Source organism: Dermacentor andersoni, chromosome 11 (assembly GCF_023375885.2).
Source record: "Dermacentor andersoni chromosome 11, qqDerAnde1_hic_scaffold, whole genome shotgun sequence".
Lineage (NCBI taxonomy): Eukaryota > Metazoa > Arthropoda > Arachnida > Ixodida > Ixodidae > Dermacentor > Dermacentor andersoni.
The window spans coordinates 104,736,629-104,763,049 of record NC_092824.1 but is presented as its reverse complement, the minus strand read 5'-3'; the positions used below and the strand labels follow the sequence as shown (position 1 = coordinate 104,763,049).

At 41.6% G+C, this 26,421-nt stretch overlaps 1 protein-coding gene across 1 annotated transcript in view; it reads right to left on the bottom strand.

Moving 5' to 3' along the window:
- Positions 1-26,421, bottom strand: part of LOC129386889 (uncharacterized) — a 45,940-nt gene that overhangs the window by 616 nt on the left and 18,903 nt on the right. Inside the window, exon 7 of the mRNA XM_072285234.1 lies at positions 905-1,068. Coding sequence (XP_072141335.1) covers positions 905-1,068 — 164 coding nt within the window. The remainder of the gene's footprint in view (positions 1-904; positions 1,069-26,421) is intronic.

Genomic DNA, 26,421 nt, shown 5'->3' with positions numbered 1-26,421 from the left:
TCTTCTACTCAACCTGCGGTACGCCTCCCAGATGAACTCCAAATTTTGCAGTGGTGTGGTGTCCTTTCAGGCTTCGTTATCCACTGCTGCAGTTTTTCAAGTACTTTGACGAGTTCGCCGTTCATAGCATTCAACACAGACACCAAACGTATTTGGACGCATTAAACCCTGCAATGCCCAAACAGCGTTCTACACAAAATACGTACAACTTTATTCCTCGCCATGGAGCGCAAACTTGTACTGAAGATAGCTTCAGCAAACATAACGAGCACTGCAGCTAGTAGTTATATTGCAGCCGAGTTTCACACGTGAACAGCTTAGGAATGTATGTCGCTACTTCTGTTTCACGTGCAGAAATTTGAAATTCAGTCTCGAACGGCGCAGCAATCGGAAGGCGCGTTATGCATTGCAGGGTTAAAAGGATCCTGAACAAAGTTCTTCGCTTATTGAATAACAGTAGGCGAATAACATACGCCACCGCAAAAGTCTCCGGCTAATTTTGCAGTCGTACGTGGGTTTTTCGTTATTTCAGCTAGTCATGCACTCCACCAACATTCCACTCCTTGTCTTCCCCTCCCCCTTTACCAACTATATAACTCGGTAAGCCGCCGTGCTATCGGTGCTCTATTTCGAAGACCCGCCCGTAACTCACCTCAAGCTACCCAGGACGTGCCCCTCAGACACTTATTAGTTCGAGTCGTGGTACGTGAAGTGTAAGGCATCTTGCACGTCATGGGCGTTACACGTCGCCATCATCGTCGTCTTCTGGCCTTTTGGCCTGCGGTGTTTTCAGACTTTATTTTTGTGTGTGCGGAACCAAGCGCTTGTCGTAATTTTCAAAAACGGTGCGAATGGCCACGTCGTCATGACAGTGAAAGTGGCCGCTCTGACGTAAGTTCGAAACCTGGCGTTCGAGCTGAACCTCTTCAGTCTGGGTCAGCGGCTGCTCGGTGGCTCGCGCACCAGGTTGCTTCAGATCAAGGGATTCTCCGAAGTCCGTGGTGGGCAGATCCTCCGGTGAGCATCCGGATCCTCCGGAGAACTTCCGGTGAGCACGCTGCTCTGGAACTGTAACAAAAAAATAAAGAAAAAATTGAGTGGGCTGGCAACTCCTTCAGGCAGAATTAATTGCTTGCCGTGCGTTTTCCTCAGTTGTCAGGAATTCGCATACTGTTCGATGCCAAGTTGGTGCTACGAAAAGTGGGAGGGCGAAATTTACAGACCCTGCTTCCTAGCGCCGCTGACGCAGCATATAGCCCTATAGTCCATTTTATTTATGTATTTAATTTTTTATTTATTTGCAGTATCTAACAGGCTGCTGATCGGATCAATATGTAAGGTGGCTTTACGTGGTTAGTAATATGGTGACGAGTACTGAAAGAAACATACATATATTGGCTATGTACGAAAATTAATACAATCCCAATGCTCTTAGTCTAGCGAATACACAACAGAGTTCATATAAACTAGACGACTGGACATTATCTAAACTTTTGAACGCCACAACGTTCTCGTGCTGTTGCGCATGCATCTAGTTGGCGTTCCGTTTCAAGAGCACAGCCCGACCCACGTGCGACATATGGGACAATTCCAGCCAGAATATATACGCCATTTTATGGCCCGCCCTATTAATTGCAAAGATCTGAATATTTCATATAGGAACCTGTCAGTGGCACGCTGCTCGTTTGTGAAGCGAGCCAGTATGTGTCAAAAGCACGAGTCCAAGTAATGAATCGGCGGAGTATGAATTCCGATACAGAAACGAGTGCTTCTTATCTGCTCCGATTGCAAGGCTCACATTAAGCTAGCTGAAGGAGATGTTTCATACGCAGACCCGCAATTACGTACTGTTAACTTGAGGGGCTAAGTTTAGCCAATGGGCTTTAACTAGATTTTAATTCTGAACCACTGTACCATCAGCATAAATACAAACCTGATCAGAAAATAACTGAATTGAATTTCTGGTGAGGTAGGTGTAATTGCTATGTAGCCTCTGTTTAAGCATGTAGCAATAGTCTCTAGTGCAGGTTTTGGTGTCTTAATTCAAATCGCATAAACAAATGCTGGTGAACTTGGGAACGGGACGATATGTCCGAGTATTTTCAGAATTGTTCACGTTTGAAACTATGCTGATGCTGCCCCCAATTGTGACTTACTTGTTTCAGTACTAGCAAATTATTCCGAAGCTCAGGATTAGACCGAAAATGCTCAGCTCACCAAGGAAAAGTAGTTTACAGCATGCGTTCGTTTCTAATCCGACTTTTTCACTTTTCTGTGCTGCGCTCTGTCGCATGCCGCTGGCAACGCTTTGGAAGGGAGCCGGGGCTTTCGCCCTTCGATTTGTGCACCTGCACCCATGTTGAGTCTGCGTCGGTTAGGCGTTTCGTCGATCGCGGCTGGCTTCTTCATGGTAGCAATGTCGTACCTGGAAGCCACGTCGCAATCATCGACCACCGGATGAGCAAGCCTGAGCGCTCTCTCGTGCCAGCAATGCGGCCGTTGAAGGCGTGCCGAGTTCCGTCTGCGGACGCGGCTGCCTTAGAGTTTGTTGTCGCTGATTTCAGCAGTTGAAACTCTCTTTGTATAATTTTTACACATATTTTATACCTCACGCATATTGAATAAGTCTTAGCGCGCAGCCTTGCGTGTCGGATTAGCCAAAGCGGTGCATTTGTTTACATTGACATCTACAACCACAGGTCGTTGATTGTTAGTGTGACATGTAGAAACGGTGCATCGCTGACATGAAATGTGAAAATGTAGCAAAACGTACAAATCTTCAAATATCAGCGGCCGAGTCAATTAAACAACATACCTTTGCACTTAGAAATGCTGAGCAAGAAGGTTCGATCTTGCTGGACATCCTGGCCAACCGACATCCAAAATGGAGCATCCGGCTGCGCGAGGTCAACAGTGTGCTGCAGCCTTGCCAGTGACATGAACACTGTGTCACGTACGTTGCTCGCAGCTGCTACATGTGGCTTGACATGAGCATGCTGCAGGAGATGTTCACCTCGCTGCTAAAGAAGTCAGGTCGACCTGGGATGATGCCAAGGCAACAGTGAGAATGACATGTACTCGTCTTTCTGAGTTTATTGAATAATTGACCAGGCTAAACAGTTACAGCCACATTAGAGAGCAATCAGGAGTAAGTTTGTGCCGTGCATTCCTTTATTTCAATAAACAACGGATTACCACAGGGGTACTATGTGGCCTGCAAGCTCTACAGCATGGGTCCATATAAAAGCTAGTGCAAAAGAGCCGTACCTTTAGGTTTGTCTTTGGCATGACTGTCAAAACCTTTTGCAGTCGTTAGTAGTGTTATATAGCATAACCAGCATGAAACATTTGAAACAACTTTGCCCCTACAATACACCAGGTAATAGGTGCGACGGCTGTGGGCAGTCTATGAAAACGACCTATCCGCTGTTCTTTATACGACATGACTCAATGCGAAGCAAACCCCCGACCTCTGTGCAACACTGTCAGTGGCATTCCATGAAAATAAATGGCACCATATGTTCTCGCCTACTCTTGACTGCTAATAGCACTTCCCAATGCCTATTGGATTGAATTTCCGGGCGAAATGTCTACTGATGATGATGCCTGCTGCTGATGCCACATTTAACTTCAGTGATGTTTATATCCTTCATGCATATGTAGCCTTGCTAAACCAACCCATTTTTGACTGACGTCCTAAACTGATTTTGTCCAACAGGCCACCAGGGCGGGCATCGTCATCATGACGGTCCATCGACCCAACTATGACATCTTCACCATAACGACGCGAGGTGGATCGCCGTCTGCAGTAAACAGCCGTGTCGACAGGCACACTACTTTAATATACTGCCAACTGCGTTGGCGGATAGGCAAAAAAAGTTGACGGAAGCACATGCTCCCATAAAGCTAGGGCTAAAATTAAACAATTAAATCTAGCCGGACGACATTTATCGAAAGAATAATTCGCAGACGGAGAAGTCAGATGACATGCAATGTCACTCATTCATTCATGAGTGAATGTCATTCCCCCTTAAGAGAGAGAGAGAGAGCAAATGATAAAGGAAAGGTAGGGAGGTTAACCAGGACTGAGCCCGGTTGGCTACCCTACACTGGGGAAAGGGAAAAGGGGACGGTAAAATTAAAAGAAGCGAAAGTCTACTGGGGATATCGTTAGCATACTTTTACTGATGAATAAACTTGTTTGTGTACATTACATTGCGCTTTAACATCAGAAGCATATAGCCTTCAAAATAATCTCTCCGGTTGCTTTACAAAATCAAACACCTCAGATTCAAAGCATAGATCATTCCTCCTGGAAATAAATTTTATTGACAATGATTAACGCGATGAATTAACGATTTGCGTAAAGTACTTTCCGCGTTAAAAGCAAAAGCCTATAAGCATTTAAATATTCTCTCCGCCTTATTTTATAATTTCTCACAGCTAAATTCAATACATACATCGTTCCACCAGCAAATGCCTTTTTAATGACAATTATTTACGTGACGAATAAACGATTCTGCGCAAGTTACTTTCCGCGTTAAAAGCAGAGGCCTATAACACTTGAGAATATTTTCTCCGCCGTGTTTTATAACTTCTAACACCTCAGATTAAAAGCATAGATCATTCCACCAGCAAATGCACTTTTACTAACAATTACTTACTCGATAAAAACAAAACAAATTTCCATGAGTTCCTTTCCACGTTAAAGCCAGAAGCCTATAGCCCTTATAGAAAAATATCTCCGCTTACTTTAATAGTTCCATCATCTCAGATTCAACGCATAGAATATTCCCAAGGAAATACTTTAACTGACAATTATTTACTCGATGAATAACCGAATTTCTGTAAATAACTTTCTGCGTTAAAACAAGAAGCTCATAGCCCCTTAGAAGCTTTAAAACACGGTGGAGAGATTATTCTAACAGATCAGATTCAACGCATAGATCATTCCTCCAGTAAATGCACTTTCACTGAAAATTACTTACGCGATAAAAAAAAAAAAAAAAAAAAAAACGAATTTGCAGAAATTACTTTCCGTGTTAAAAGCAGAATCCTATAGCCCTTTACAATAATCTCACCATTTGCTTTATAACTTCTAACAACTAATTGACAGCATAGATCATTCCCCCAGCAAATAAACCTTTACTGATAATTATATAGGCGACGAATAAGCGAAATTGCATAAATTGGCTTCCTCTTTAAAAGCATACGCCTATAGCCTTTAGAATATTCCTTTATCACTTTTCCTAACAGCTCAGGTTCAACGCATAAATTATTCCCACCTGAAAGTCCCTTTTCCAACAATTATTTAGGCGATGAAAAAACGAATTTTCCGCAAATTAGTTTCCCCGTTAGGAGCAGAACCCATTAGCCCTTTAGAATATTAGCGCCAATGTGTTCTATCGCTTTTCCTAACAGCTCACATTCAACGCATAGATCAATCCCATCTGAAAGTCACTTTCTCAGAGAATTATTTACTCGACTAACAAACGAATTTCAACAAATAATTTGTCACGTAAAAAGGAGAAGCCTCTAGCCCTTTAGAATATTACGGCCACCTCTTTATCACTTTCGCTAACAGCACCGAATCAACGCATAGATCATTCTCACACTCAAGTCCCCTTTTTCAGACAAGTATTTAAGCGATGAATAAACGAATTTGCGCAAATTAGTTTCCCCGTTAGAAGCAGAACGCGTTAGCCCTTTGGAATATTAGCGCCACTGTGTTCTATCGCTTTTCCTAACAGCTCAGATTCAACGCATAGATCAATCCGATCTGAAAGTCACTTTCTCAGAGAATTATTTACTCGACTAACAAACGAATTTCCAAAAATAATTGGTCACGTAAAAAGGAGAAGCCTCTAGCCCTTTAGAATATTACGGCCACCTCTTTATCACTTTCGCTAACAGCACCGAATCAACGCATAGATCATTCTCACCCTCAAGTCCCCTTTTTCAGACAGGTATTTAAGCGATAAATAAACGTATTTGTGCAAATTAGTTTCCCCGTTAGAAGCAGAACGCGTTAGCCCTTTGGAATATTAGCGCCACTGTGTTCTATCGCTTTTCCTAACAGCTCAGATTCAACGCATAAATCAATCCCACCCGAAAGTCACTTTCTGAGAAAGTTATTTACTCGACTAACAAACGGATTTCCCCAAATAATTTGTCACGTAAAAAGGAGAAGCCTCTAGCCCTTTAGAATATTAACGCGACCTGTATCACTTATCCTAACAACGCCAAATCAACGCATAGATCATTCTCACCCTGAAGTCCGCTTTTTCAGACAATTGTTTAAGCGATGAAAAAACGAATTTGCGCAAATTGGTTTCCCCGTTAGAAGCAGAACGCGTTAGCCCTTTGGAATATTAGCGCCACTGTGTTCTATCGCTTTTCCTAACAGCTCAGATTCAACGCATAAATCAATCCCACCCGAAAGTCACTTTCTGAGAAAGTTATTTACTCGACTAACAAACGGATTTCCCCAAATAATTTGTCACGTAAAAAGGAGAAGCCTCTAGCCCTTTAGAATATTAACGCCACCACTTTATCGCTTTCGCTAACAGCACCGAATCAACGCATAGATCATTCTCACACTCAAGTCCCCTTTTTCAGACAAGTATTTAGGCGATGAATAAACGAACTTGCACAAATTAGTTTCCCCGTCAGTAGCAGAACGCGTTAGCCCTTTAGAATATTAGCGCCACTGTGTTCTATCGCTTTTCCTAACAGCTAAGATTCACCGCATAGATCAATCCCACCTGAAAGTCACTTTCTGAGAAAATTAGTTACTCGACTAACAAACGAATTTCCACAAATAATTTGCCACGTAATAAAGAGAAGCCTCTAGCCCTTTAGAATATTACCGCCACCTCTTTATCACTTTCGCTAACAGCACCGAATCAACGTATCGATCATTCTCCCCCTCAAGGTCCCTCTTTCAGACAATTATTTAAGCGATGAATAAACAAATTTGCGCAAATTAGTTTCCCCGTTAGAAGCAGAACGCGTTAGCCCTTTAGTATATTAGCGCCACTGTGTTCTATCGCTTTTCCTAAAAGCTCAGATTCACCGCACAGATCAATCCTACCTGAAAGTCACTTTCTGAGAAAATTAGTTACTCGACTAACAAACGAATTTCCACAAATAATTTGCCACGTAAAAAGGAGAAGCCTCTAGCCCTTTAGAATATTAACGCGACCTCTTTATCACTTTCGCTAACAGCACCGAATCAACGTATAGATCATTCTCACCCTCAGGTCCCCTTTTTCAGACAAGTATTTAAGCGATGAATAAACGAATTTGCGGAAATTAGTTTCCCCGTTAGAAGCCGAACGCGTTAGCCCTTTAGAATATTAGCGCGACTGTGTTCTATCGCTTTTCCTAACAGCTCAGATTCAGCGCATAGATCAATCCCACCCGAAAGTCACTTTCTGAGAAGATTATTTACTCGACTAACAAAAGAATTTCCACATATAATTTGCCACGTAAAAAGGAGAAGCCTCTAGCCCTTTAGAATATTACCGCCACCTCTTTATCACTTTCGCTAACAGCACCAAATCAACGCGTAGATCATTCCCACAATCAAACCCCTTTTTCAAACAATTATGTAGGCGATGAATAAATGAATTTGCGCAAACTATTTTCCCCGTTAGAAGCCGAACGCGTTAGCCCTTTAGAATATTAGCGCCACTGTGTTCTATCGCTTTTCCTAACAGCTCAGATTCAACGCATAGATGAATCCCACCGGAAAGTCACTTTCTGAAACAATTATTTACTCGACTAACAAACGAATTTCCACAAATAATTTGCCACGTAATAAAGAGAAGCCTCTAGCCCTTTAGAATATTACCGCCACCTCTTTATCACTTTCGCTAACAGCACCGAATCAACGTATCGATCATTCTCCCCCTCAAGGTCCCTCTTTCAGACAATTATTTAAGCGATGAATAAACGAACTTGCACAAATTAGTTTCCCCGTCAGTAGCAGAACGCGTTAGCCCTTTAGAATATTAGCGCCACTTTGTTCTATCGCTTTTCCTAACAGCTAAGATTCACCGCATAGATCAATCCCACCTGAAAGTCACTTTCTGAGAAAATTAGTTACTCGACTAACAAACGAATTTCCACAAATAATTTGCCACGTAATAAAGAGAAGCCTCTAGCCCTTTAGAATATTACCGCCACCTCTTTATCACTTTCGCTAACAGCACCGAATCAACGTATCGATCATTCTCCCCCTCAAGGTCCCTCTTTCAGACAATTATTTAAGCGATGAATAAACAAATTTGCGCAAATTAGTTTCCCCGTTAGAAGCAGAACGCGTTAGCCCTTTAGTATATTAGCGCCACTGTGTTCTATCGCTTTTCCTAAAAGCTCAGATTCACCGCATAGATCAACCCCACCTGAAAGTCACTTTCTCAGAGAATTATTTACTCGACTAACAAACGAATTTCAACAAATAATTTGTCTCGTAAGAAGGAGAAGCCTCTAGCCCTTTAGAATATTAACGCGACCTCTTTATCACTTTCGTTAACAGCACCGAATCAACGCATCGATCATTCTCACCCTCAGGTCCCCTTTCTCAGACAAGTATTTAAGCGATGAATAAACGAATTTGCGCAAATTAGTTTCCCCGTTAGAAGCCGAACACGTTAGCCCTTTAGAATATTAGCGCCACTGTGTTCTATCGCTTTTCCTAACAGCTCAGGTTCAACGCATAGATCAACCCCACCTGAAAGTCACTTTCTCAGAGAATTATTTACTCGACTAACAAACGAATTTCAACAAATAATTTGTATCGTAAGAAGGAGAAGCCTCTAGCCCTTTAGAATATTAATGCCACCTCTTTATCACTTTCGCTGACAGCACCGAAACAACGCATAGATCATTTTCACCCTCAAGTCCCCTTTTTCAGACAATTATTTAAGCGATGAATAAACGAATTTGCGCAAATTAGTTTCCCCGTTAGAAACCGAACGCGTTAGCCCTTCAGAATATTAGCGCCACTGTGTTCTATCGCTATTCGTAACAGCTTAGATTCAACGCATAGATCAATCCCACCTGAAAGTCACTTTCTGAGACAATTATTTACTCGACTTAGAAACGAATTTCCATAAATAATTTGTTACGTAAAAGAGAGAAGCCTCTAGCCCTTTAGAATATTAACGCGACCTCTATCACTTTTCCTAACAGCGCCAAATCAACGCATAGGTCATTCTCACCCTCAAGTCTCCTTTTTCAGACAATTATTTAAGCGATGAATAAGCGAATTTGCGCAAATTAGTTTCTTCGTTAGGAGCAGAACGCATTAGCCCTTTAGAATATTAGCGCCAATGTGTTCTATCGCTTTTCCTAACATCTCAGATTCACCGCATACATCAATCCCATCTGAAAGTCACTTTCTCAGAGAATTATTTACTCGACTAACAAACGAATTTCAACAAATAATTTGTCTCGTAAGAAGGAGAAGCCTCTAGCCCTTTAGAATATTAACGCGACCTCTTTATCACTTTCGTTAACAGCACCGAATCAACGCATCGATCATTCTCACCCTCAGGTCCCCTTTCTCAGACAAGTATTTAAGCGATGAATAAACGAATTTGCGCAAATTAGTTTCCCCGTTAGAAGCCGAACGCGTTAGCCCTTTAGAATATTAGCGCCACTGTGTTCTATCGCTTTTCCTAACAGCTCAGGTTCAACGCATAGATCAACCCCACCTGAAAGTCACTTTCTCAGAGAATTATTTACTCGACTAACAAACGAATTTCAACAAATAATTTGTATCGTAAGAAGGAGAAGCCTCTAGCCCTTTAGAATATTAACGCCACCTCTTTATCACTTTCGCTGACAGCACCGAAACAACGCATAGATCATTTTCACCCTCAAGTCCCCTTTTTCAGACAATTATTTAAGCGATGAATAAACGAATTTGCGCAAATTAGTTTCCCCGTTAGAAACCGAACGCGTTAGCCCTTCAGAATATTAGCGCCACTGTGTTCTATCGCTATTCGTAACAGCTTAGATTCAACGCATAGATCAATCCCACCTGAAAGTCACTTTCTGAGACAATTATTTACTCGACTTAGAAACGAATTTCCATAAATAATTTGTTACGTAAAAGAGAGAAGCCTCTAGCCCTTTAGAATATTAACGCGACCTCTATCACTTTTCCTAACAGCGCCAAATCAACGCATAGGTCATTCTCACCCTCAAGTCTCCTTTTTCAGACAATTATTTAAGCGATGAATAAGCGAATTTGCGCAAATTAGTTTCTTCGTTAGGAGCAGAACGCATTAGCCCTTTAGAATATTAGCGCCAATGTGTTCTATCGCTTTTCCTAACATCTCAGATTCACCGCATACATCAATCCCATCTGAAAGTCACTTTCTCAGAGAATTATTTACTCGACTAACAAACGAATTTCAACAAATAATTTGTCTCGTAAGAAGGAGAAGCCTCTAGCCCTTTAGAATATTAACGCCACCTCTTTATCACTTTCGCTGACAGCACCGAATCAACGCATAGATCATTTTCACCCTCAAGTCCCCTTTTTCAGACAATTATTTAAGCGATGAATAAACGAATTTGCGCAAATTAGTTTCCCCGTTAGAAACCGAACGCGTTAGCCCTTCAGAATATTAGCGCCACTGTGTTCTATCGCTATTCGTAACAGCTTAGATTCAACGCATAGATCAATCCCACCTGAAAGTCACTTTCTGAGACAATTATTTACTCGACTTAGAAACGAATTTCCATAAATAATTTGTTACGTAAAAGAGAGAAGCCTCTAGCCCTTTAGAATATTAACGCGACCTCTATCACTTTTCCTAACAGCGCCAAATCAACGCATAGGTCATTCTCACCCTCAAGTCTCCTTTTTCAGACAATTATTTAAGCGATGAATAAACAAATTTGCGCAAATTAGTTTCCCCGTTAGAAGCAGAACGCGTTAGCCCTTTAGTATATTAGCGCCACTGTGTTCTATCGCTTTTCCTAAAAGCTCAGATGCACCGCATAGATCAACCCCACCTGAAAGTCACTTTCTCAGAGAATTATTTACTCGACTAACAAACGAATTTCAACAAATAATTTGTCTCGTAAGAAGGAGAAGCCTCTAGCCCTTTAGAATATTAACGCGACCTCTTTATCACTTTCGTTAACAGCACCGAATCAACGCATCGATCATTCTCACCCTCAGGTCCCCTTTCTCAGACAAGTATTTAAGCGATGAATAAACGAATTTGCGCAAATTAGTTTCCCCGTTAGAAGCCGAACGCGTTAGCCCTTTAGAATATTAGCGCCACTGTGTTCTATCGCTTTTCCTAACAGCTCAGGTTCAACGCATAGATCAACCCCACCTGAAAGTCACTTTCTCAGAGAATTATTTACTCGACTAACAAACGAATTTCAACAAATAATTTGTATCGTAAGAAGGAGAAGCCTCTAGCCCTTTAGAATATTAACGCCACCTCTTTATCACTTTCGCTGACAGCACCGAAACAACGCATAGATCATTTTCACCCTCAAGTCCCCTTTTTCAGACAATTATTTAAGCGATGAATAAACGAATTTGCGCAAATTAGTTTCCCCGTTAGAAACCGAACGCGTTAGCCCTTCAGAATATTAGCGCCACTGTGTTCTATCGCTATTCGTAACAGCTTAGATTCAACGCATAGATCAATCCCACCTGAAAGTCACTTTCTGAGACAATTATTTACTCGACTTAGAAACGAATTTCCATAAATAATTTGTTACGTAAAAGAGAGAAGCCTCTAGCCCTTTAGAATATTAACGCGACCTCTATCACTTTTCCTAACAGCGCCAAATCAACGCATAGGTCATTCTCACCCTCAAGTCTCCTTTTTCAGACAATTATTTAAGCGATGAATAAGCGAATTTGCGCAAATTAGTTTCTTCGTTAGGAGCAGAACGCATTAGCCCTTTAGAATATTAGCGCCAATGTGTTCTATCGCTTTTCCTAACATCTCAGATTCACCGCATACATCAATCCCATCTGAAAGTCACTTTCTCAGAGAATTATTTACTCGACTAACAAACGAATTTCAACAAATAATTTGTCTCGTAAGAAGGAGAAGCCTCTAGCCCTTTAGAATATTAACGCCACCTCTTTATCACTTTCGCTGACAGCACCGAATCAACGCATAGATCATTTTCACCCTCAAGTCCCCTTTTTCAGACAATTATTTAAGCGATGAATAAACGAATTTGCGCAAATTAGTTTCCCCGTTAGAAACCGAACGCGTTAGCCCTTCAGAATATTAGCGCCACTGTGTTCTATCGCTATTCGTAACAGCTTAGATTCAACGCATAGATCAATCCCACCTGAAAGTCACTTTCTGAGACAATTATTTACTCGACTTAGAAACGAATTTCCATAAATAATTTGTTACGTAAAAGAGAGAAGCCTCTAGCCCTTTAGAATATTAACGCGACCTCTATCACTTTTCCTAACAGCGCCAAATCAACGCATAGGTCATTCTCACCCTCAAGTCTCCTTTTTCAGACAATTATTTAAGCGATGAATAAACAAATTTGCGCAAATTAGTTTCCCCGTTAGAAGCAGAACGCGTTAGCCCTTTAGTATATTAGCGCCACTGTGTTCTATCGCTTTTCCTAAAAGCTCAGATGCACCGCATAGATCAACCCCACCTGAAAGTCACTTTCTCAGAGAATTATTTACTCGACTAACAAACGAATTTCAACAAATAATTTGTCTCGTAAGAAGGAGAAGCCTCTAGCCCTTTAGAATATTAACGCGACCTCTTTATCACTTTCGTTAACAGCACCGAATCAACGCATCGATCATTCTCACCCTCAGGTCCCCTTTCTCAGACAAGTATTTAAGCGATGAATAAACGAATTTGCGCAAATTAGTTTCCCCGTTAGAAGCCGAACGCGTTAGCCCTTTAGAATATTAGCGCCACTGTGTTCTATCGCTTTTCCTAACAGCTCAGGTTCAACGCATAGATCAACCCCACCTGAAAGTCACTTTCTCAGAGAATTATTTACTCGACTAACAAACGAATTTCAACAAATAATTTGTATCGTAAGAAGGAGAAGCCTCTAGCCCTTTAGAATATTAACGCCACCTCTTTATCACTTTCGCTGACAGCACCGAATCAACGCATAGATCATTTTCACCCTCAAGTCCCCTTTTTCAGACAATTATTTAAGCGATGAATAAACGAATTTGCGCAAATTAGTTTCCCCGTTAGAAACCGAACGCGTTAGCCCTTCAGAATATTAGCGCCACTGTGTTCTATCGCTATTCGTAACAGCTTAGATTCAACGCATAGATCAATCCCACCTGAAAGTCACTTTCTGAGACAATTATTTACTCGACTTAGAAACGAATTTCCATAAATAATTTGTTACGTAAAAGAGAGAAGCCTCTAGCCCTTTAGAATATTAACGCGACCTCTATCACTTTTCCTAACAGCGCCAAATCAACGCATAGGTCATTCTCACCCTCAAGTCTCCTTTTTCAGACAATTATTTAAGCGATGAATAAGCGAATTTGCGCAAATTAGTTTCTTCGTTAGGAGCAGAACGCATTATCCCTTTAGAATATTAGCGCCAATGTGTTCTATCGCTTTTCCTAACATCTCAAATTCACCGCATACATCAATCCCATCTGAAAGTCACTTTCTCAGAGAATTATTTACTCGACTAACAAACGAATTTCCGCAAAGAACTTGTCACGTAAAAAGGAGAATCCTCTAGCCCTTTAGAATAATAACGCCACCACTTTATCACTTTCGCTGACAGCACCGAATCAACGCATAGATCATTTTCACCCTCAAGTCCCCTTTTTCAGACAATTATTTAAGCGATGAATAAACGAATTTGCGCAAATTAGTTTCTCTGTTAGAAGCAGAACGAGTTAGCCCTTTAGATTATTAGCGCTATTGTGTTCTATTGCTTTTCCTAACAGCTCAGATTCAGCGCATAGATCAATCCCAGCTGAAAGTCACTTTCTGAGAAAATTATTTACTCGACTAACAAACGAATTTCCACATATAGTTTGCCACGTAAAAAGGAGAAGCCTCTAGCCCTTTAGAATATTACCGCCACCTCTTTATCACTTTCGCTAACAGCACCAAATCAACGCGTAGATCATTCCCACAATCAAACCCCTTTTTAAGACAATTATTTAAGCGATGAATAAACGAATTTGCGCAAATTAGTTTCCCCGTTAGAAGCAGAACGCGTTAGCCCTTTAGAATATTAGCGCCACTGTGTTCTATCGCTTTTCCTAACAGCTCAGGTTCAACGCATAGATCAACCCCACCTGAAAGTCACTTTCTGAGAAAATTATTTACTCGACTAACAAATGAATTTCCAAATATAATTTGTCACGTAAAAAGGAGATGCCCCTAGCCCTTTAGAATATTAACGCCACCTCTTTATCACTTTCGATAACAGCACCGAATCAACGTATCGATCATTCTCACCCTCAAGTCCCCTTTTTCAGACAATTATTTAAGCGATGAATGAACGAATTCCCGCAAATTAGTTTTCCCGTTAGAAGCAGAACGCGTTAGCCCTTTGGAATATTAGCGCCACTGTGTTCTATCGCTTTTCCTAACAGCTCACATTCAACGCATAAATCAATCCCACCCGAAAGTCACTGTCTGAGAAAATTATTTACTCGACTAACAAACGAATTTCCACAAATAATTTGTCGCGTAATAAGGAGAAGGCTCTAGCCCTATAGATTATTAATGCGACCTCTATCACTTTTCCTAACAGCGCCAAATCAACGCATAGATCAATCTTACCCTCAAGCCCCGTTTTTCAGACAATTATTTAAGCGATGAAAAAACGAATTTGCGCAAATTAGTTTCCCCGTTAGGAGCAGAACGCGTTAGCCCTTTAGAATATTAGCGCCACTGTGTTCTATCGCTTTTCCTAACAGCTAAGATTCACCGCATAGATCAACCCCACCTGAAAGTCACTTTCTCAGAGAAATATTTACTCGACTAACAAACGAATTTCAACAAATAATTTGTCTCGTAAGAAGGAGAAGCCTCTAGCCCTTTAGAATATTAACGCGACCTCTTTATCACTTTCGCTAACAGCACCGAATCAACGCATCGATCATTCTCACCCTCAAGTCCCCTTTTTCAGACAAGTATTTAAGCGATGAATAAACGAATTTGCGCAAATTAGTTTCCCCGTTAGAAGCCGAACGCGTTAGCCCTTTAGAATATTAGCGCCACTGTGTTCTATCGCTTTTCCTAACAGCTCAGGTTCAACGCATAGATCAACCCCACCTGAAAGTCACTTTCTGAGAAAATTATTTACTCGACTAACAAATGAATTTCCAAATATAATTTGTCACGTAAAAAGGAGATGCCCCTAGCCCTTTAGAATATTAACGCCACCTCTTTATCACTTTCGATAACAGCACCGAATCAACGTATCGATCATTCTCACCCTCAAGTCCCCTTTTTCAGACAATTATTTAAGCGATGAATGAACGAATTCCCGCAAATTAGTTTTCCCGTTAGAAGCAGAACGCGTTAGCCCTTTGGAATATTAGCGCCACTGTGTTCTATCGCTTTTCCTAACAGCTCAGATTCACCGCATACATCAATCCCATCTGAAAGTCACTTTCTCAGAGAATTATTTACTCGACTAACAAACGAATTTCAACAAATAATTTGTCTCGTAAGAAGGAGAAGCCTCTAGCCTTTAGAATATTAACGCCACCTCTTTATCACTTTCGCTGACAGCACCGAATCAACGCATAGATCATTTTCACCCTCAAGTCCCCTTTTTCAGAGAATTATTTAAGCGATGAATAAACGAATTTGCGCAAATTAGTTTCCCCGTTAGAAGCAGAACGCGTTAGCCCTTTAGAATATTAGCGCCACTGTGTTCTATCGCTTTTCCTAACAGCTCAGATTCACCGCATACATCAATCCCATCTGAAAGTCACTTTCTCAGAGAATTATTTACTCGACTAACAAACGAATTTCAACAAATAATTTGTCTCGTAAGAAGGAGAAGCCTCTAGCCCTATAGAATGTTAACGCCACCTCTTTATCACTTTCGCTGACAGCACCGAATCAACGCATAGATCATTTTCACCCTCAAGTCCCCTTTTTCAGACAATTATTTAAGCGATGAATAAACGAATTTGCGCAAATTAGTTTCCCCGTTAGAAGCAGAACGCGTTAGCCCTTTAGAATATTAGCGCCACTGTGTTCTATCGCTTTTCCTAACAGCTCAGATTCACCGCATACATCAATCCCAACTGAAAGTCACTTTCTGAGAATTATTTACTCGACTAACAAACGAATTTCCACAAATAATTTGTCTCGTAAGAAGGAGAAGCCTCTAGCCCTATAGAATGTTAACGCCACCACTTTATCGCTTTCGCTGACAGCACCGAATCAACGCATAGATCATTTTCACCCTCAAGTCCCCTTTTTCAGACAATTATTTAAGCGATGAATAAACGAATTTGCGCAAATTAGTTTCCCCGTTAGAAGCAGAACGCGTTAGCCCTTTAGAATATTAGCGCCAATGTGTTCTATCGCTATTCCTAACAGCTCAGATCCAACGCATAGATCAATCCCAACTGAAAGTCACTTTCTGAGAATTATTTACTCGACTAACAAACGAATTTCCACAAATAATTTGTCTCGTAAGAAGGAGAAGCCTCTAGCCCTATAGAATGTTAACGCCACCTCTTTATCACTTTCGCTGACAGCACCGAATCAACGCATAGATCATTTTCACCCTCAAGTCCCCTTTTTCAGACAATTATTTAAGCGATGAATAAACGAATTTGCGCAAATTAGTTTCCCCGTTAGAAGCAGAACGCGTTAGCCCTTTAGAATATTAGCGCCACTGTGTTCTATCGCTTTTCCTAACAGCTCAGATTCACCGCATACATCAATCCCATCTGAAAGTCACTTTCTCAGAGAATTATTTACTCGACTAACAAACGAATTTCAACAAATAATTTGTCTCGTAAGAAGGAGAAGCCTCTAGCCCTATAGAATGTTAACGCCACCTCTTTATCACTTTCGCTGACAGCACCGAATCAACGCATAGATCATTTTCACCCTCAAGTCCCCTTTTTCAGACAATTATTTAAGCGATGAATAAACGAATTTGCGCAAATTAGTTTCCCCGTTAGAAGCAGAACGCGTTAGCCCTTTAGAATATTAGCGCCACTGTGTTCTATCGCTTTTCCTAACAGCTCAGATTCACCGCATACATCAATCCCATCTGAAAGTCACTTTCTCAGAGAATTATTTACTCGACTAACAAACGGATTTCCCCAAATAATTTGTCACGTAAAAAGGAGAAGCCTCTAGCCCTTTAGAATATTAACGCCACCACTTTATCGCTTTCGCTAACAGCACCGAATCAACGCATAGATCATTCTCACACTCAAGTCCCCTTTTTCAGACAAGTATTTAGGCGATGAATAAACGAATTTGCGGAAATTAGTTTCCCCGTTAGAAGCCGAACGCGTTAGCCCTTTAGAATATTAGCGCGACTGTGTTCTATCGCTTTTCCTAACAGCTCAGATTCAGCGCATAGATCAATCCCACCCGAAAGTCACTTTCTGAGAAGATTATTTACTCGACTAACAAAAGAATTTCCACATATAATTTGCCACGTAAAAAGGAGAAGCCTCTAGCCCTTTAGAATATTACCGCCACCTCTTTATCACTTTCGCTAACAGCACCGAATCAACGTATCGATCATTCTCCCCCTCAAGGTCCCTCTTTCAGACAATTATTTAAGCGATGAATAAACGAACTTGCACAAATTAGTTTCCCCGTCAGTAGCAGAACGCGTTAGCCCTTTAGAATATTAGCGCCACTGTGTTCTATCGCTTTTCCTAACAGCTAAGATTCACCGCATAGATCAATCCCACCTGAAAGTCACTTTCTGAGAAAATTAGTTACTCGACTAACAAACGAATTTCCACAAATAATTTGCCACGTAATAAAGAGAAGCCTCTAGCCCTTTAGAATATTACCGCCACCTCTTTATCACTTTCGCTAACAGCACCGAATCAACGTATCGATCATTCTCCCCCTCAAGGTCCCTCTTTCAGACAATTATTTAAGCGATGAATAAACAAATTTGCGCAAATTAGTTTCCCCGTTAGAAGCAGAACGCGTTAGCCCTTTAGTATATTAGCGCCACTGTGTTCTATCGCTTTTCCTAAAAGCTCAGATTCACCGCATAGATCAACCCCACCTGAAAGTCACTTTCTCAGAGAATTATTTACTCGACTAACAAACGAATTTCAACAAATAATTTGTCTCGTAAGAAGGAGAAGCCTCTAGCCCTTTAGAATATTAACGCGACCTCTTTATCACTTTCGTTAACAGCACCGAATCAACGCATCGATCATTCTCACCCTCAGGTCCCCTTTCTCAGACAAGTATTTAAGCGATGAATAAACGAATTTGCGCAAATTAGTTTCCCCGTTAGAAGCCGAACGCGTTAGCCCTTTAGAATATTAGCGCCACTGTGTTCTATCGCTTTTCCTAACAGCTCAGGTTCAACGCATAGATCAACCCCACCTGAAAGTCACTTTCTCAGAGAATTATTTACTCGACTAACAAACGAATTTCAACAAATAATTTGTATCGTAAGAAGGAGAAGCCTCTAGCCCTTTAGAATATTAACGCCACCTCTTTATCACTTTCGCTGACAGCACCGAAACAACGCATAGATCATTTTCACCCTCAAGTCCCCTTTTTCAGACAATTATTTAAGCGATGAATAAACGAATTTGCGCAAATTAGTTTCCCCGTTAGAAACCGAACGCGTTAGCCCTTCAGAATATTAGCGCCACTGTGTTCTATCGCTATTCGTAACAGCTTAGATTCAACGCATAGATCAATCCCACCTGAAAGTCACTTTCTGAGACAATTATTTACTCGACTTAGAAACGAATTTCCATAAATAATTTGTTACGTAAAAGAGAGAAGCCTCTAGCCCTTTAGAATATTAACGCGACCTCTATCACTTTTCCTAACAGCGCCAAATCAACGCATAGGTCATTCTCACCCTCAAGTCTCCTTTTTCAGACAATTATTTAAGCGATGAATAAGCGAATTTGCGCAAATTAGTTTCTTCGTTAGGAGCAGAACGCATTAGCCCTTTAGAATATTAGCGCCAATGTGTTCTATCGCTTTTCCTAACATCTCAGATTCACCGCATACATCAATCCCATCTGAAAGTCACTTTCTCAGAGAATTATTTACTCGACTAACAAACGAATTTCAACAAATAATTTGTCTCGTAAGAAGGAGAAGCCTCTAGCCCTTTAGAATATTAACGCCACCTCTTTATCACTTTCGCTGACAGCACCGAATCAACGCATAGATCATTTTCACCCTCAAGTCCCCTTTTTCAGACAATTATTTAAGCGATGAATAAACGAATTTGCGCAAATTAGTTTCTCTGTTAGAAGCAGAACGAGTTAGCCCTTTAGATTATTAGCGCTACTGTGTTCTATTGCTTTTCCTAACAGCTCAGATTCAGCGCATAGATCAATCCCAGCTGAAAGTCACTTTCTGAGAAAATTATTTACTCGACTAACAAACGAATTTCCACATATAGTTTGCCACGTAAAAAGGAGAAGCCTCTAGCCCTTTAGAATATTACCGCCACCTCTTTATCACTTTCGCTAACAGCACCAAATCAACGCGTAGATCATTCCCACAATCAAACCCCTTTTTAAGACAATTATTTAAGCGATGAATAAACGAATTTGCGCAAATTAGTTTCCCCGTTAGAAGCAGAACGCGTTAGCCCTTTAGATTATTAGCGCTGCTGTGTTCTATCGCTTTTCCTAACAGCTCACATTCAACGCATAAATCAATCCCACCCGAAAGTCACTGTCTGAGAAAATTATTTACTCGACTAACAAACGAATTTCCACAAATAATTTGTCGCGTAATAAGGAGAAGGCTCTAGCCCTATAGATTATTAATGCGACCTCTATCACTTTTCCTAACAGCGCCAAATCAACGCATAGATCAATCTTACCCTCAAGCCCCGTTTTTCAGACAATTATTTAAGCGATGAAAAAACGAATTTGCGCAAATTAGTTTCCCCGTTAGGAGCAGAACGCGTTAGCCCTTTAGAATATTAGCGCCACTGTGTTCTATCGCTTTTCCTAACAGCTAAGATTCACCGCATAGATCAACCCCACCTGAAAGTCACTTTCTCAGAGAAATATTTACTCGACTAACAAACGAATTTCAACAAATAATTTGTCTCGTAAGAAGGAGAAGCCTGTAGCCCTTTAGAATATTAACGCGACCTCTTTATCACTTTCGCTAACAGCACCGAATCAACGCATCGATCATTCTCACCCTCAAGTCCCCTTTTTCAGACAATTATTTAAGCGATGAATAAACGAATTTGCGCAAATTAGTTTCCCCGTTAGAAGCCGAACGCGTTAGCCCTTTAGAATATTAGCGCCACTGTGTTCTATCGCTTTTCCTAACAGCTCAGGTTCAACGCATAGATCAACCCCACCTGAAAGTCACTTTCTGAGAAAATTATTTACTCGACTAACAAATGAATTTCCAAATATAATTTGTCACGTAAAAAGGAGATGCCCCTAGCCCTTTAGAATATTAACGCCACCTCTTTATCACTTTCGATAACAGCACCGAATCAACGTATCGATCATTCTCACCCTCAAGTCCCCTTTTTCAGACAATTATTTAAGCGATGAATGAACGAATTCCCGCAAATTAGTTTTCCCGTTAGAAGCAGAACGCGTTAGCCCTTTGGAATATTAGCGCCACTGTGTTCTATCGCTTTTCCTAACAGCTCAGATTCACCGCATACATCAATCCCATCTGAAAGTCACTTTCTCAGAGAATTATTTACTCGACTAACAAACGAATTTCAACAAATAATTTGTCTCGTAAGAAGGAGAAGCCTCTAGCCTTTAGAATATTAACGCCACCTCTTTATCACTTTCGCTGACAGCACCGAATCAACGCATAGATCATTTTCACCCTCAAGTCCCCTTTTTCAGACAATTATTTAAGCGATGAATAAACGAATTTGCGCAAATTAGTTTCCCCGTTAGAAGCAGAACGCGTTAGCCCTTTAGAATATTAGCGCCAATGTGTTCTATCGCTATTCCTAACAGCTCAGATCCAACGCATAGATCAATCCCAACTGAAAGTCACTTTCTGAGAATTATTTACTCGACTAACAAACGAATTTCCACAAAGAACTTGTCACGTAAAAAGGAGAATCCTCTAGCCCTTTAGAATAATAACGCCACCACTTTATCGCTTTCGCTAACAGCACCGAATCAACGCATAGATCATTCTCACCCTCAAGTCCCCTTTTTCAGACAATTATTTAAGCGATGAATAAACGAATTTGCGCAAATTAGTTTCCCCGTTAGAAGCAGAACGCGTTAGCCCTTTAGAATATTAGCGCCAATGTGTTCTATCGCTATTCCTAACAGCTCAGATCCAACGCATAGATCAATCCCAACTGAAAGTCACTTTCTGAGAATTATTTACTCGACTAACAAACGAATTTCCGCAAAGAACTTGTCACGTAAAAAGGAGAATCCTCTAGCCCTTTAGAATAATAACGCCACCACTTTATCACTTTCGCTGACAGCACCGAATCAACGCATAGATCATTTTCACCCTCAAGTCCCCTTTTTCAGACAATTATTTAAGCGATGAATAAACGAATTTGCGCAAATTAGTTTCCCCGTTAGATGCAGAACGCGTTAGCCCTTTAGAATATTAGCGCCAATGTGTTCTATCGCTATTCCTAACAGCTCAGATCCAACGCATAGATCAATCCCAACTGAAAGTCACTTTCTGAGAATTATTTACTCGACTAACAAACGAATTTCCACAAAGAACTTGTCACGTAAAAAGGAGAATCCTCTAGCCCTTTAGAATAATAACGCCACCACTTTATCGCTTTCGCTAACAGCACCGAATCAACGCATAGATCATTCTCACCCTCAAGTCCCCTTTTTCAGACAATTATTTAAGCGATGAAAAAACGAATTTGCGCAAATTAGTTTCCCCGTTAGAAGCAGAACGCGTTAGCCCTTTGGAATATTAGCGCCACTGTGTTCTATCGCTTTTCCTAACAGCTCAGATTCACCGCATACATCAATCCCATCTGAAAGTCACTTTCTCAGAGAATTATTTACTCGACTAACAAACGAATTTCAACAAATAATTTGTCTCGTAAGAAGGAGAAGCCTCTAGCCCTATAGAATATTAACGCCACCTCTTTATCACTTTCGCTGACAGCACCGAATCAACGCATAGATCATTTTCACCCTCAAGTCCCCTTTTTCAGACAATTATTTAAGCGATGAATAAACGAATTTGCGCAAATTAGTTTCCCCGTTAGAAGCAGAACGAGTTAGCCCTTTAGATTATTAGCGCTACTGTGTTCTATTGCTTTTCCTAACAGCTCAGATTCAGCGCATAGATCAATCCCACCCGAAAGTCACTTTCTGAGAAAATTATTTACTCGACTTACAAACGAATTTCCACATATCATTTGCCACGTAGAAAGGAGAAGCCTCTAGCCCTTTAGAATATTACCGCCACCTCTTTATCACTTTCGCTAACAGCACCAAATCAACGCGTAGATCATTCCCACAATCAAACCCCCTTTTCAGACAATTGTTTAGGCGATGAATAAATGAATTTGCGCAAACTAGTTTCCCCGTTAGAAGCAGAACGCGTTAGCCCTTTAGAATATTAGCGCTACTGTGTTCTATCACTTTTCCTAACAGCTCAGATTCAACGCATAAATCAATCCCACCCGAAAGTTACTTTCTGAGAAAGTTATTTACTCGACTAACAAACGGATTTCCCCAAATAATTTGTCACGTAAAAAGGAGAAGCCTCTAGCCCTTTAGAATATTAACGCGACCTGTATCACTTATCCTAACAACGTCAAATCAACGCATAGATCATTCTCACCCTCAAGTCCTCTTTTTCAGACAATTATTTAAGCGATGAAAAAACGAATTTGCGCAAATTAGTTTCCACGTTAGGAGCAGAACGCATTAGCCCTTTAGAATATTAGCGCCAATGTGTTCTATCGCTTTTCCTAACAGCTCAGAAGTGTGACGCCAGGTGTGTGAGCAAGGGATTTTATGATAGCTCCGGCCCGAGCTAGGCGCCGGGCCCTGTTATATTCAGGGTGCATGTTTCTAGGGATAGGGTCTGTGTAGATTCAGCTACGGATGTCAGTCGGGATCGATTGTATCTCCACCCTCGTCGGTTGGAGATACGTTTAAAAAGCGTAGAGTGTTTTAAGATTGGGCACAGATCTTGTTCAAAGCCAAGGCGTTGGAGCCGTTGGTAGAGATGGTGAAACCGAGGACCCAGATACTAGGGACGTGTAGGATAGAATTGCCATCTTGAAGGCGTAGGGTGATGTCGTCACAGGGTCGGTGATCAGATTGGTGTTTGGAAGGGCGTCCCCGCTGAATGGGCTTTTAGAGAAGCAGCTCCGATTTAGCCGGCGAAAAGCGCAGTCCGGTTTCTTGGGGATAGGCAATCGCCGTTTGGAGGGCTGACTCCCCTTGACCATCACTGCCTCCGTACGCCCAGATCATGATGTCGTCGGCGTAGATGGTATGGTTGATATTGTCGACTCGTTGTAGTTGCTGGGAAAGGCCAGTCAGGACTAAGTTAAGGAGCATGGGAGAGATACCTGAACCTTGCAGGGCACCTTTGCTGCCAAGGGGAAGCTCGCCTGATCGTAAATCCTGGGCCGAGACGGTGGCCGTGCGATTGCAGAGGAAGTCACGAATGTAATCGCAGGCTCGCTCTCCCAGGTGGCGGCGGGAGACCTGGTAAAGGATAGCTGCATTGGAAATGCTGCCAAAGGCTTGAGTGAGGTAGAGTCCGAGTATGGATTTCGTTTTACGAGAACGGTCATTTAGTACTTGATGTTTGAGCTGCAACATAGCGTCTTGAGTAGAAAGGTGAGGGCGAAATCCAATGATGGTGGGGGGATAGATAAGGTTGTCTTCGAGGTGAGTGTTGATGCGTGCTAAGAAGGCGTGTTCCATCACCTTGCCTACGCATGAAGTGAGGTAGATCGGCCTTAGGTTGTTAAGGCTACATGGTTTGTCAGGATTTGGGATTAGGATAACATTGGAAGTCGTCCAGGCAGCTGGGAAGGTGCCATTGCGCCAGAAAACGTTGATGTATTCAGTCATATGGGACAGGGACTCGTCATCTAGATTGCAAAGGCTTTTGTTAGTGACTCTGTCTGGGCCTGGAGCAGAACGACCGTTAAGCTTGCGAAGAGCAGCATGCATTTCAGATATGCTGAAATCGGCGTCAAGTGTAGGGTTGGGATTACCGATGTAATTACTGTGGGGACTGACTTGTGCCCTGGAGATATATCTGCTGCATAGGTAGTCAGACACCTGTTGTGACCTTGCGTATAAAGGAGTTCCTGCTGCCGGTCCTGTTGGGTGGTGCGGGTGGTGGTATTGTCAATCTGCAAGATTTGAGCTTCCTTAAGTTTTCGAAGGTAACCGTGTGCCTGAAAGTTGTACGCCACCAGCACGTTTTCCCGACGTTTGGCTTTTCTCGTTCGACCTTTGGTTAACACGCCATGCAGTTTTCCCTAGATAATGTCTGCCTACTGATTGTCGAATGACATAAATCTCACCTTCAACCCATTCCACCTAAGGTCCGCGGTGCATGTGATAAGCTTTGCTACAAGGATGAACCTTTGTTTATAACCTTCCAGCTTTTTGATGCCGACGTTCTCACGTGTAGAAATTTTTTTTCTCTATTATAAGAATTTGTGTTAAAAGTAAGGTATGACTGCTATGGTACGACTAAGCCAATGTAATTAAATAATAAAATAGAAGATTAGTAGGCATAAGACTAAAATAATGTTCGTTGGCCTTGCATTAGAACAGTATTCGCGATTCATTAGCATGTCCATATGCTTCAGGGCTACTTCTGTGCAAATATAAAGTAAACGACCACATGGGCACAACGGTGATGAATGCGACCAAGCTTGACACTGGCATCAACAAGACGACAATGGCATAACTACTGGGGTATCAAAAAGACAGCACAATAACGAGGACAATGAGATACGGAAAAGAGAACAGTGGCGTCATGGATACAGTGGCCCTTAGGTGACGACACCAACAAGTTGGGCACGACAACCGCAAGATTACAGAACGGCAGTAATATGACGACTATACGATGACGTCGGTGGCATGAGTACTTACGTGCTGTCTCAGGAAAAAAAAGATTTGCAGTTACCACTGACGATGATTGCCATAAGAACGAACAAACCAACGAACAACATTACGAACTAGATTGCGGACGGAGGAACGCACCAACCTTTGCCTGAACGAATCGTTCAAAAAGCCCAGTATTGAACGACTGAACGAGCGAACGAACAGACCAAAGAATTAATTAACTAAGAACTAACTAACAAACAAACGAAGGGGGGTTTCCTTGCCGAATTCGACCCCCGAATGTTGCCCACCGACCAACGAAGAAAACGGGCGAAACAGGCAAAAAAAAGAAAAGCTATTCGCTTGGAAGTTTGCAGCCATAAACATTCTACAGCCTGCGCTTATGCCTTGGCCGCCGCTACTGCTTAAGCATAACCGTCAATGGCGACGCAAGTGCAGTGCGTGTTTAGAGTTGTAACCTTCTGCTGCCACAGCACGTAAGCCGTCACGCCACCGATCACGCATTCGTCGCCACTTTGTCACGTAATCGTTGTTCTCTCGTAATCTTGTGGTCCTTAGAATGTTGGTGTCGTTGATTATTATTAGTATGATTATAGGTTAATGTGTAACAAAATAACTGGTTTCCACGATGAACATTGATGGGACAATAGAAGTGAAAACGGAGTTCGCGATAGTTCGAAACAGAAGTGAACACATAAGCGAAGGTAGATGTTGCAGACAAACAACACTTTCAAGGATCATCCACGCACAAAAAAAGAACATGCTACCGGTAAAAAGAACGAACGGACTTGCTAATAATGTGACATTCGTAAGGGCAACACCATTTTTTCTCAAATAACAAGGTGCGTTGACCAACTCTGAAGAAATGTTTTCCCATGAAGATAAGATCGCTTTTCTAAGACAATGACGGACTTAAGCACGTATCCAACGCACCAGAAGGTACATGGCCCTCAATGAATGCTTACGCATAGCTGCCGAACAGCGCTTTGTTACGATTAGAAATTCCCCGAATATACCCCAAATATACCTGATTATAAATGCATCCTACTTCTTTGTCCACCCACCTGTCATCAGCATTCTTCCCTAGACAAGAACCACACATCGCCTTCGTCATCGTCAAATTGCTACACAGACGTCTAAGCCTGTGG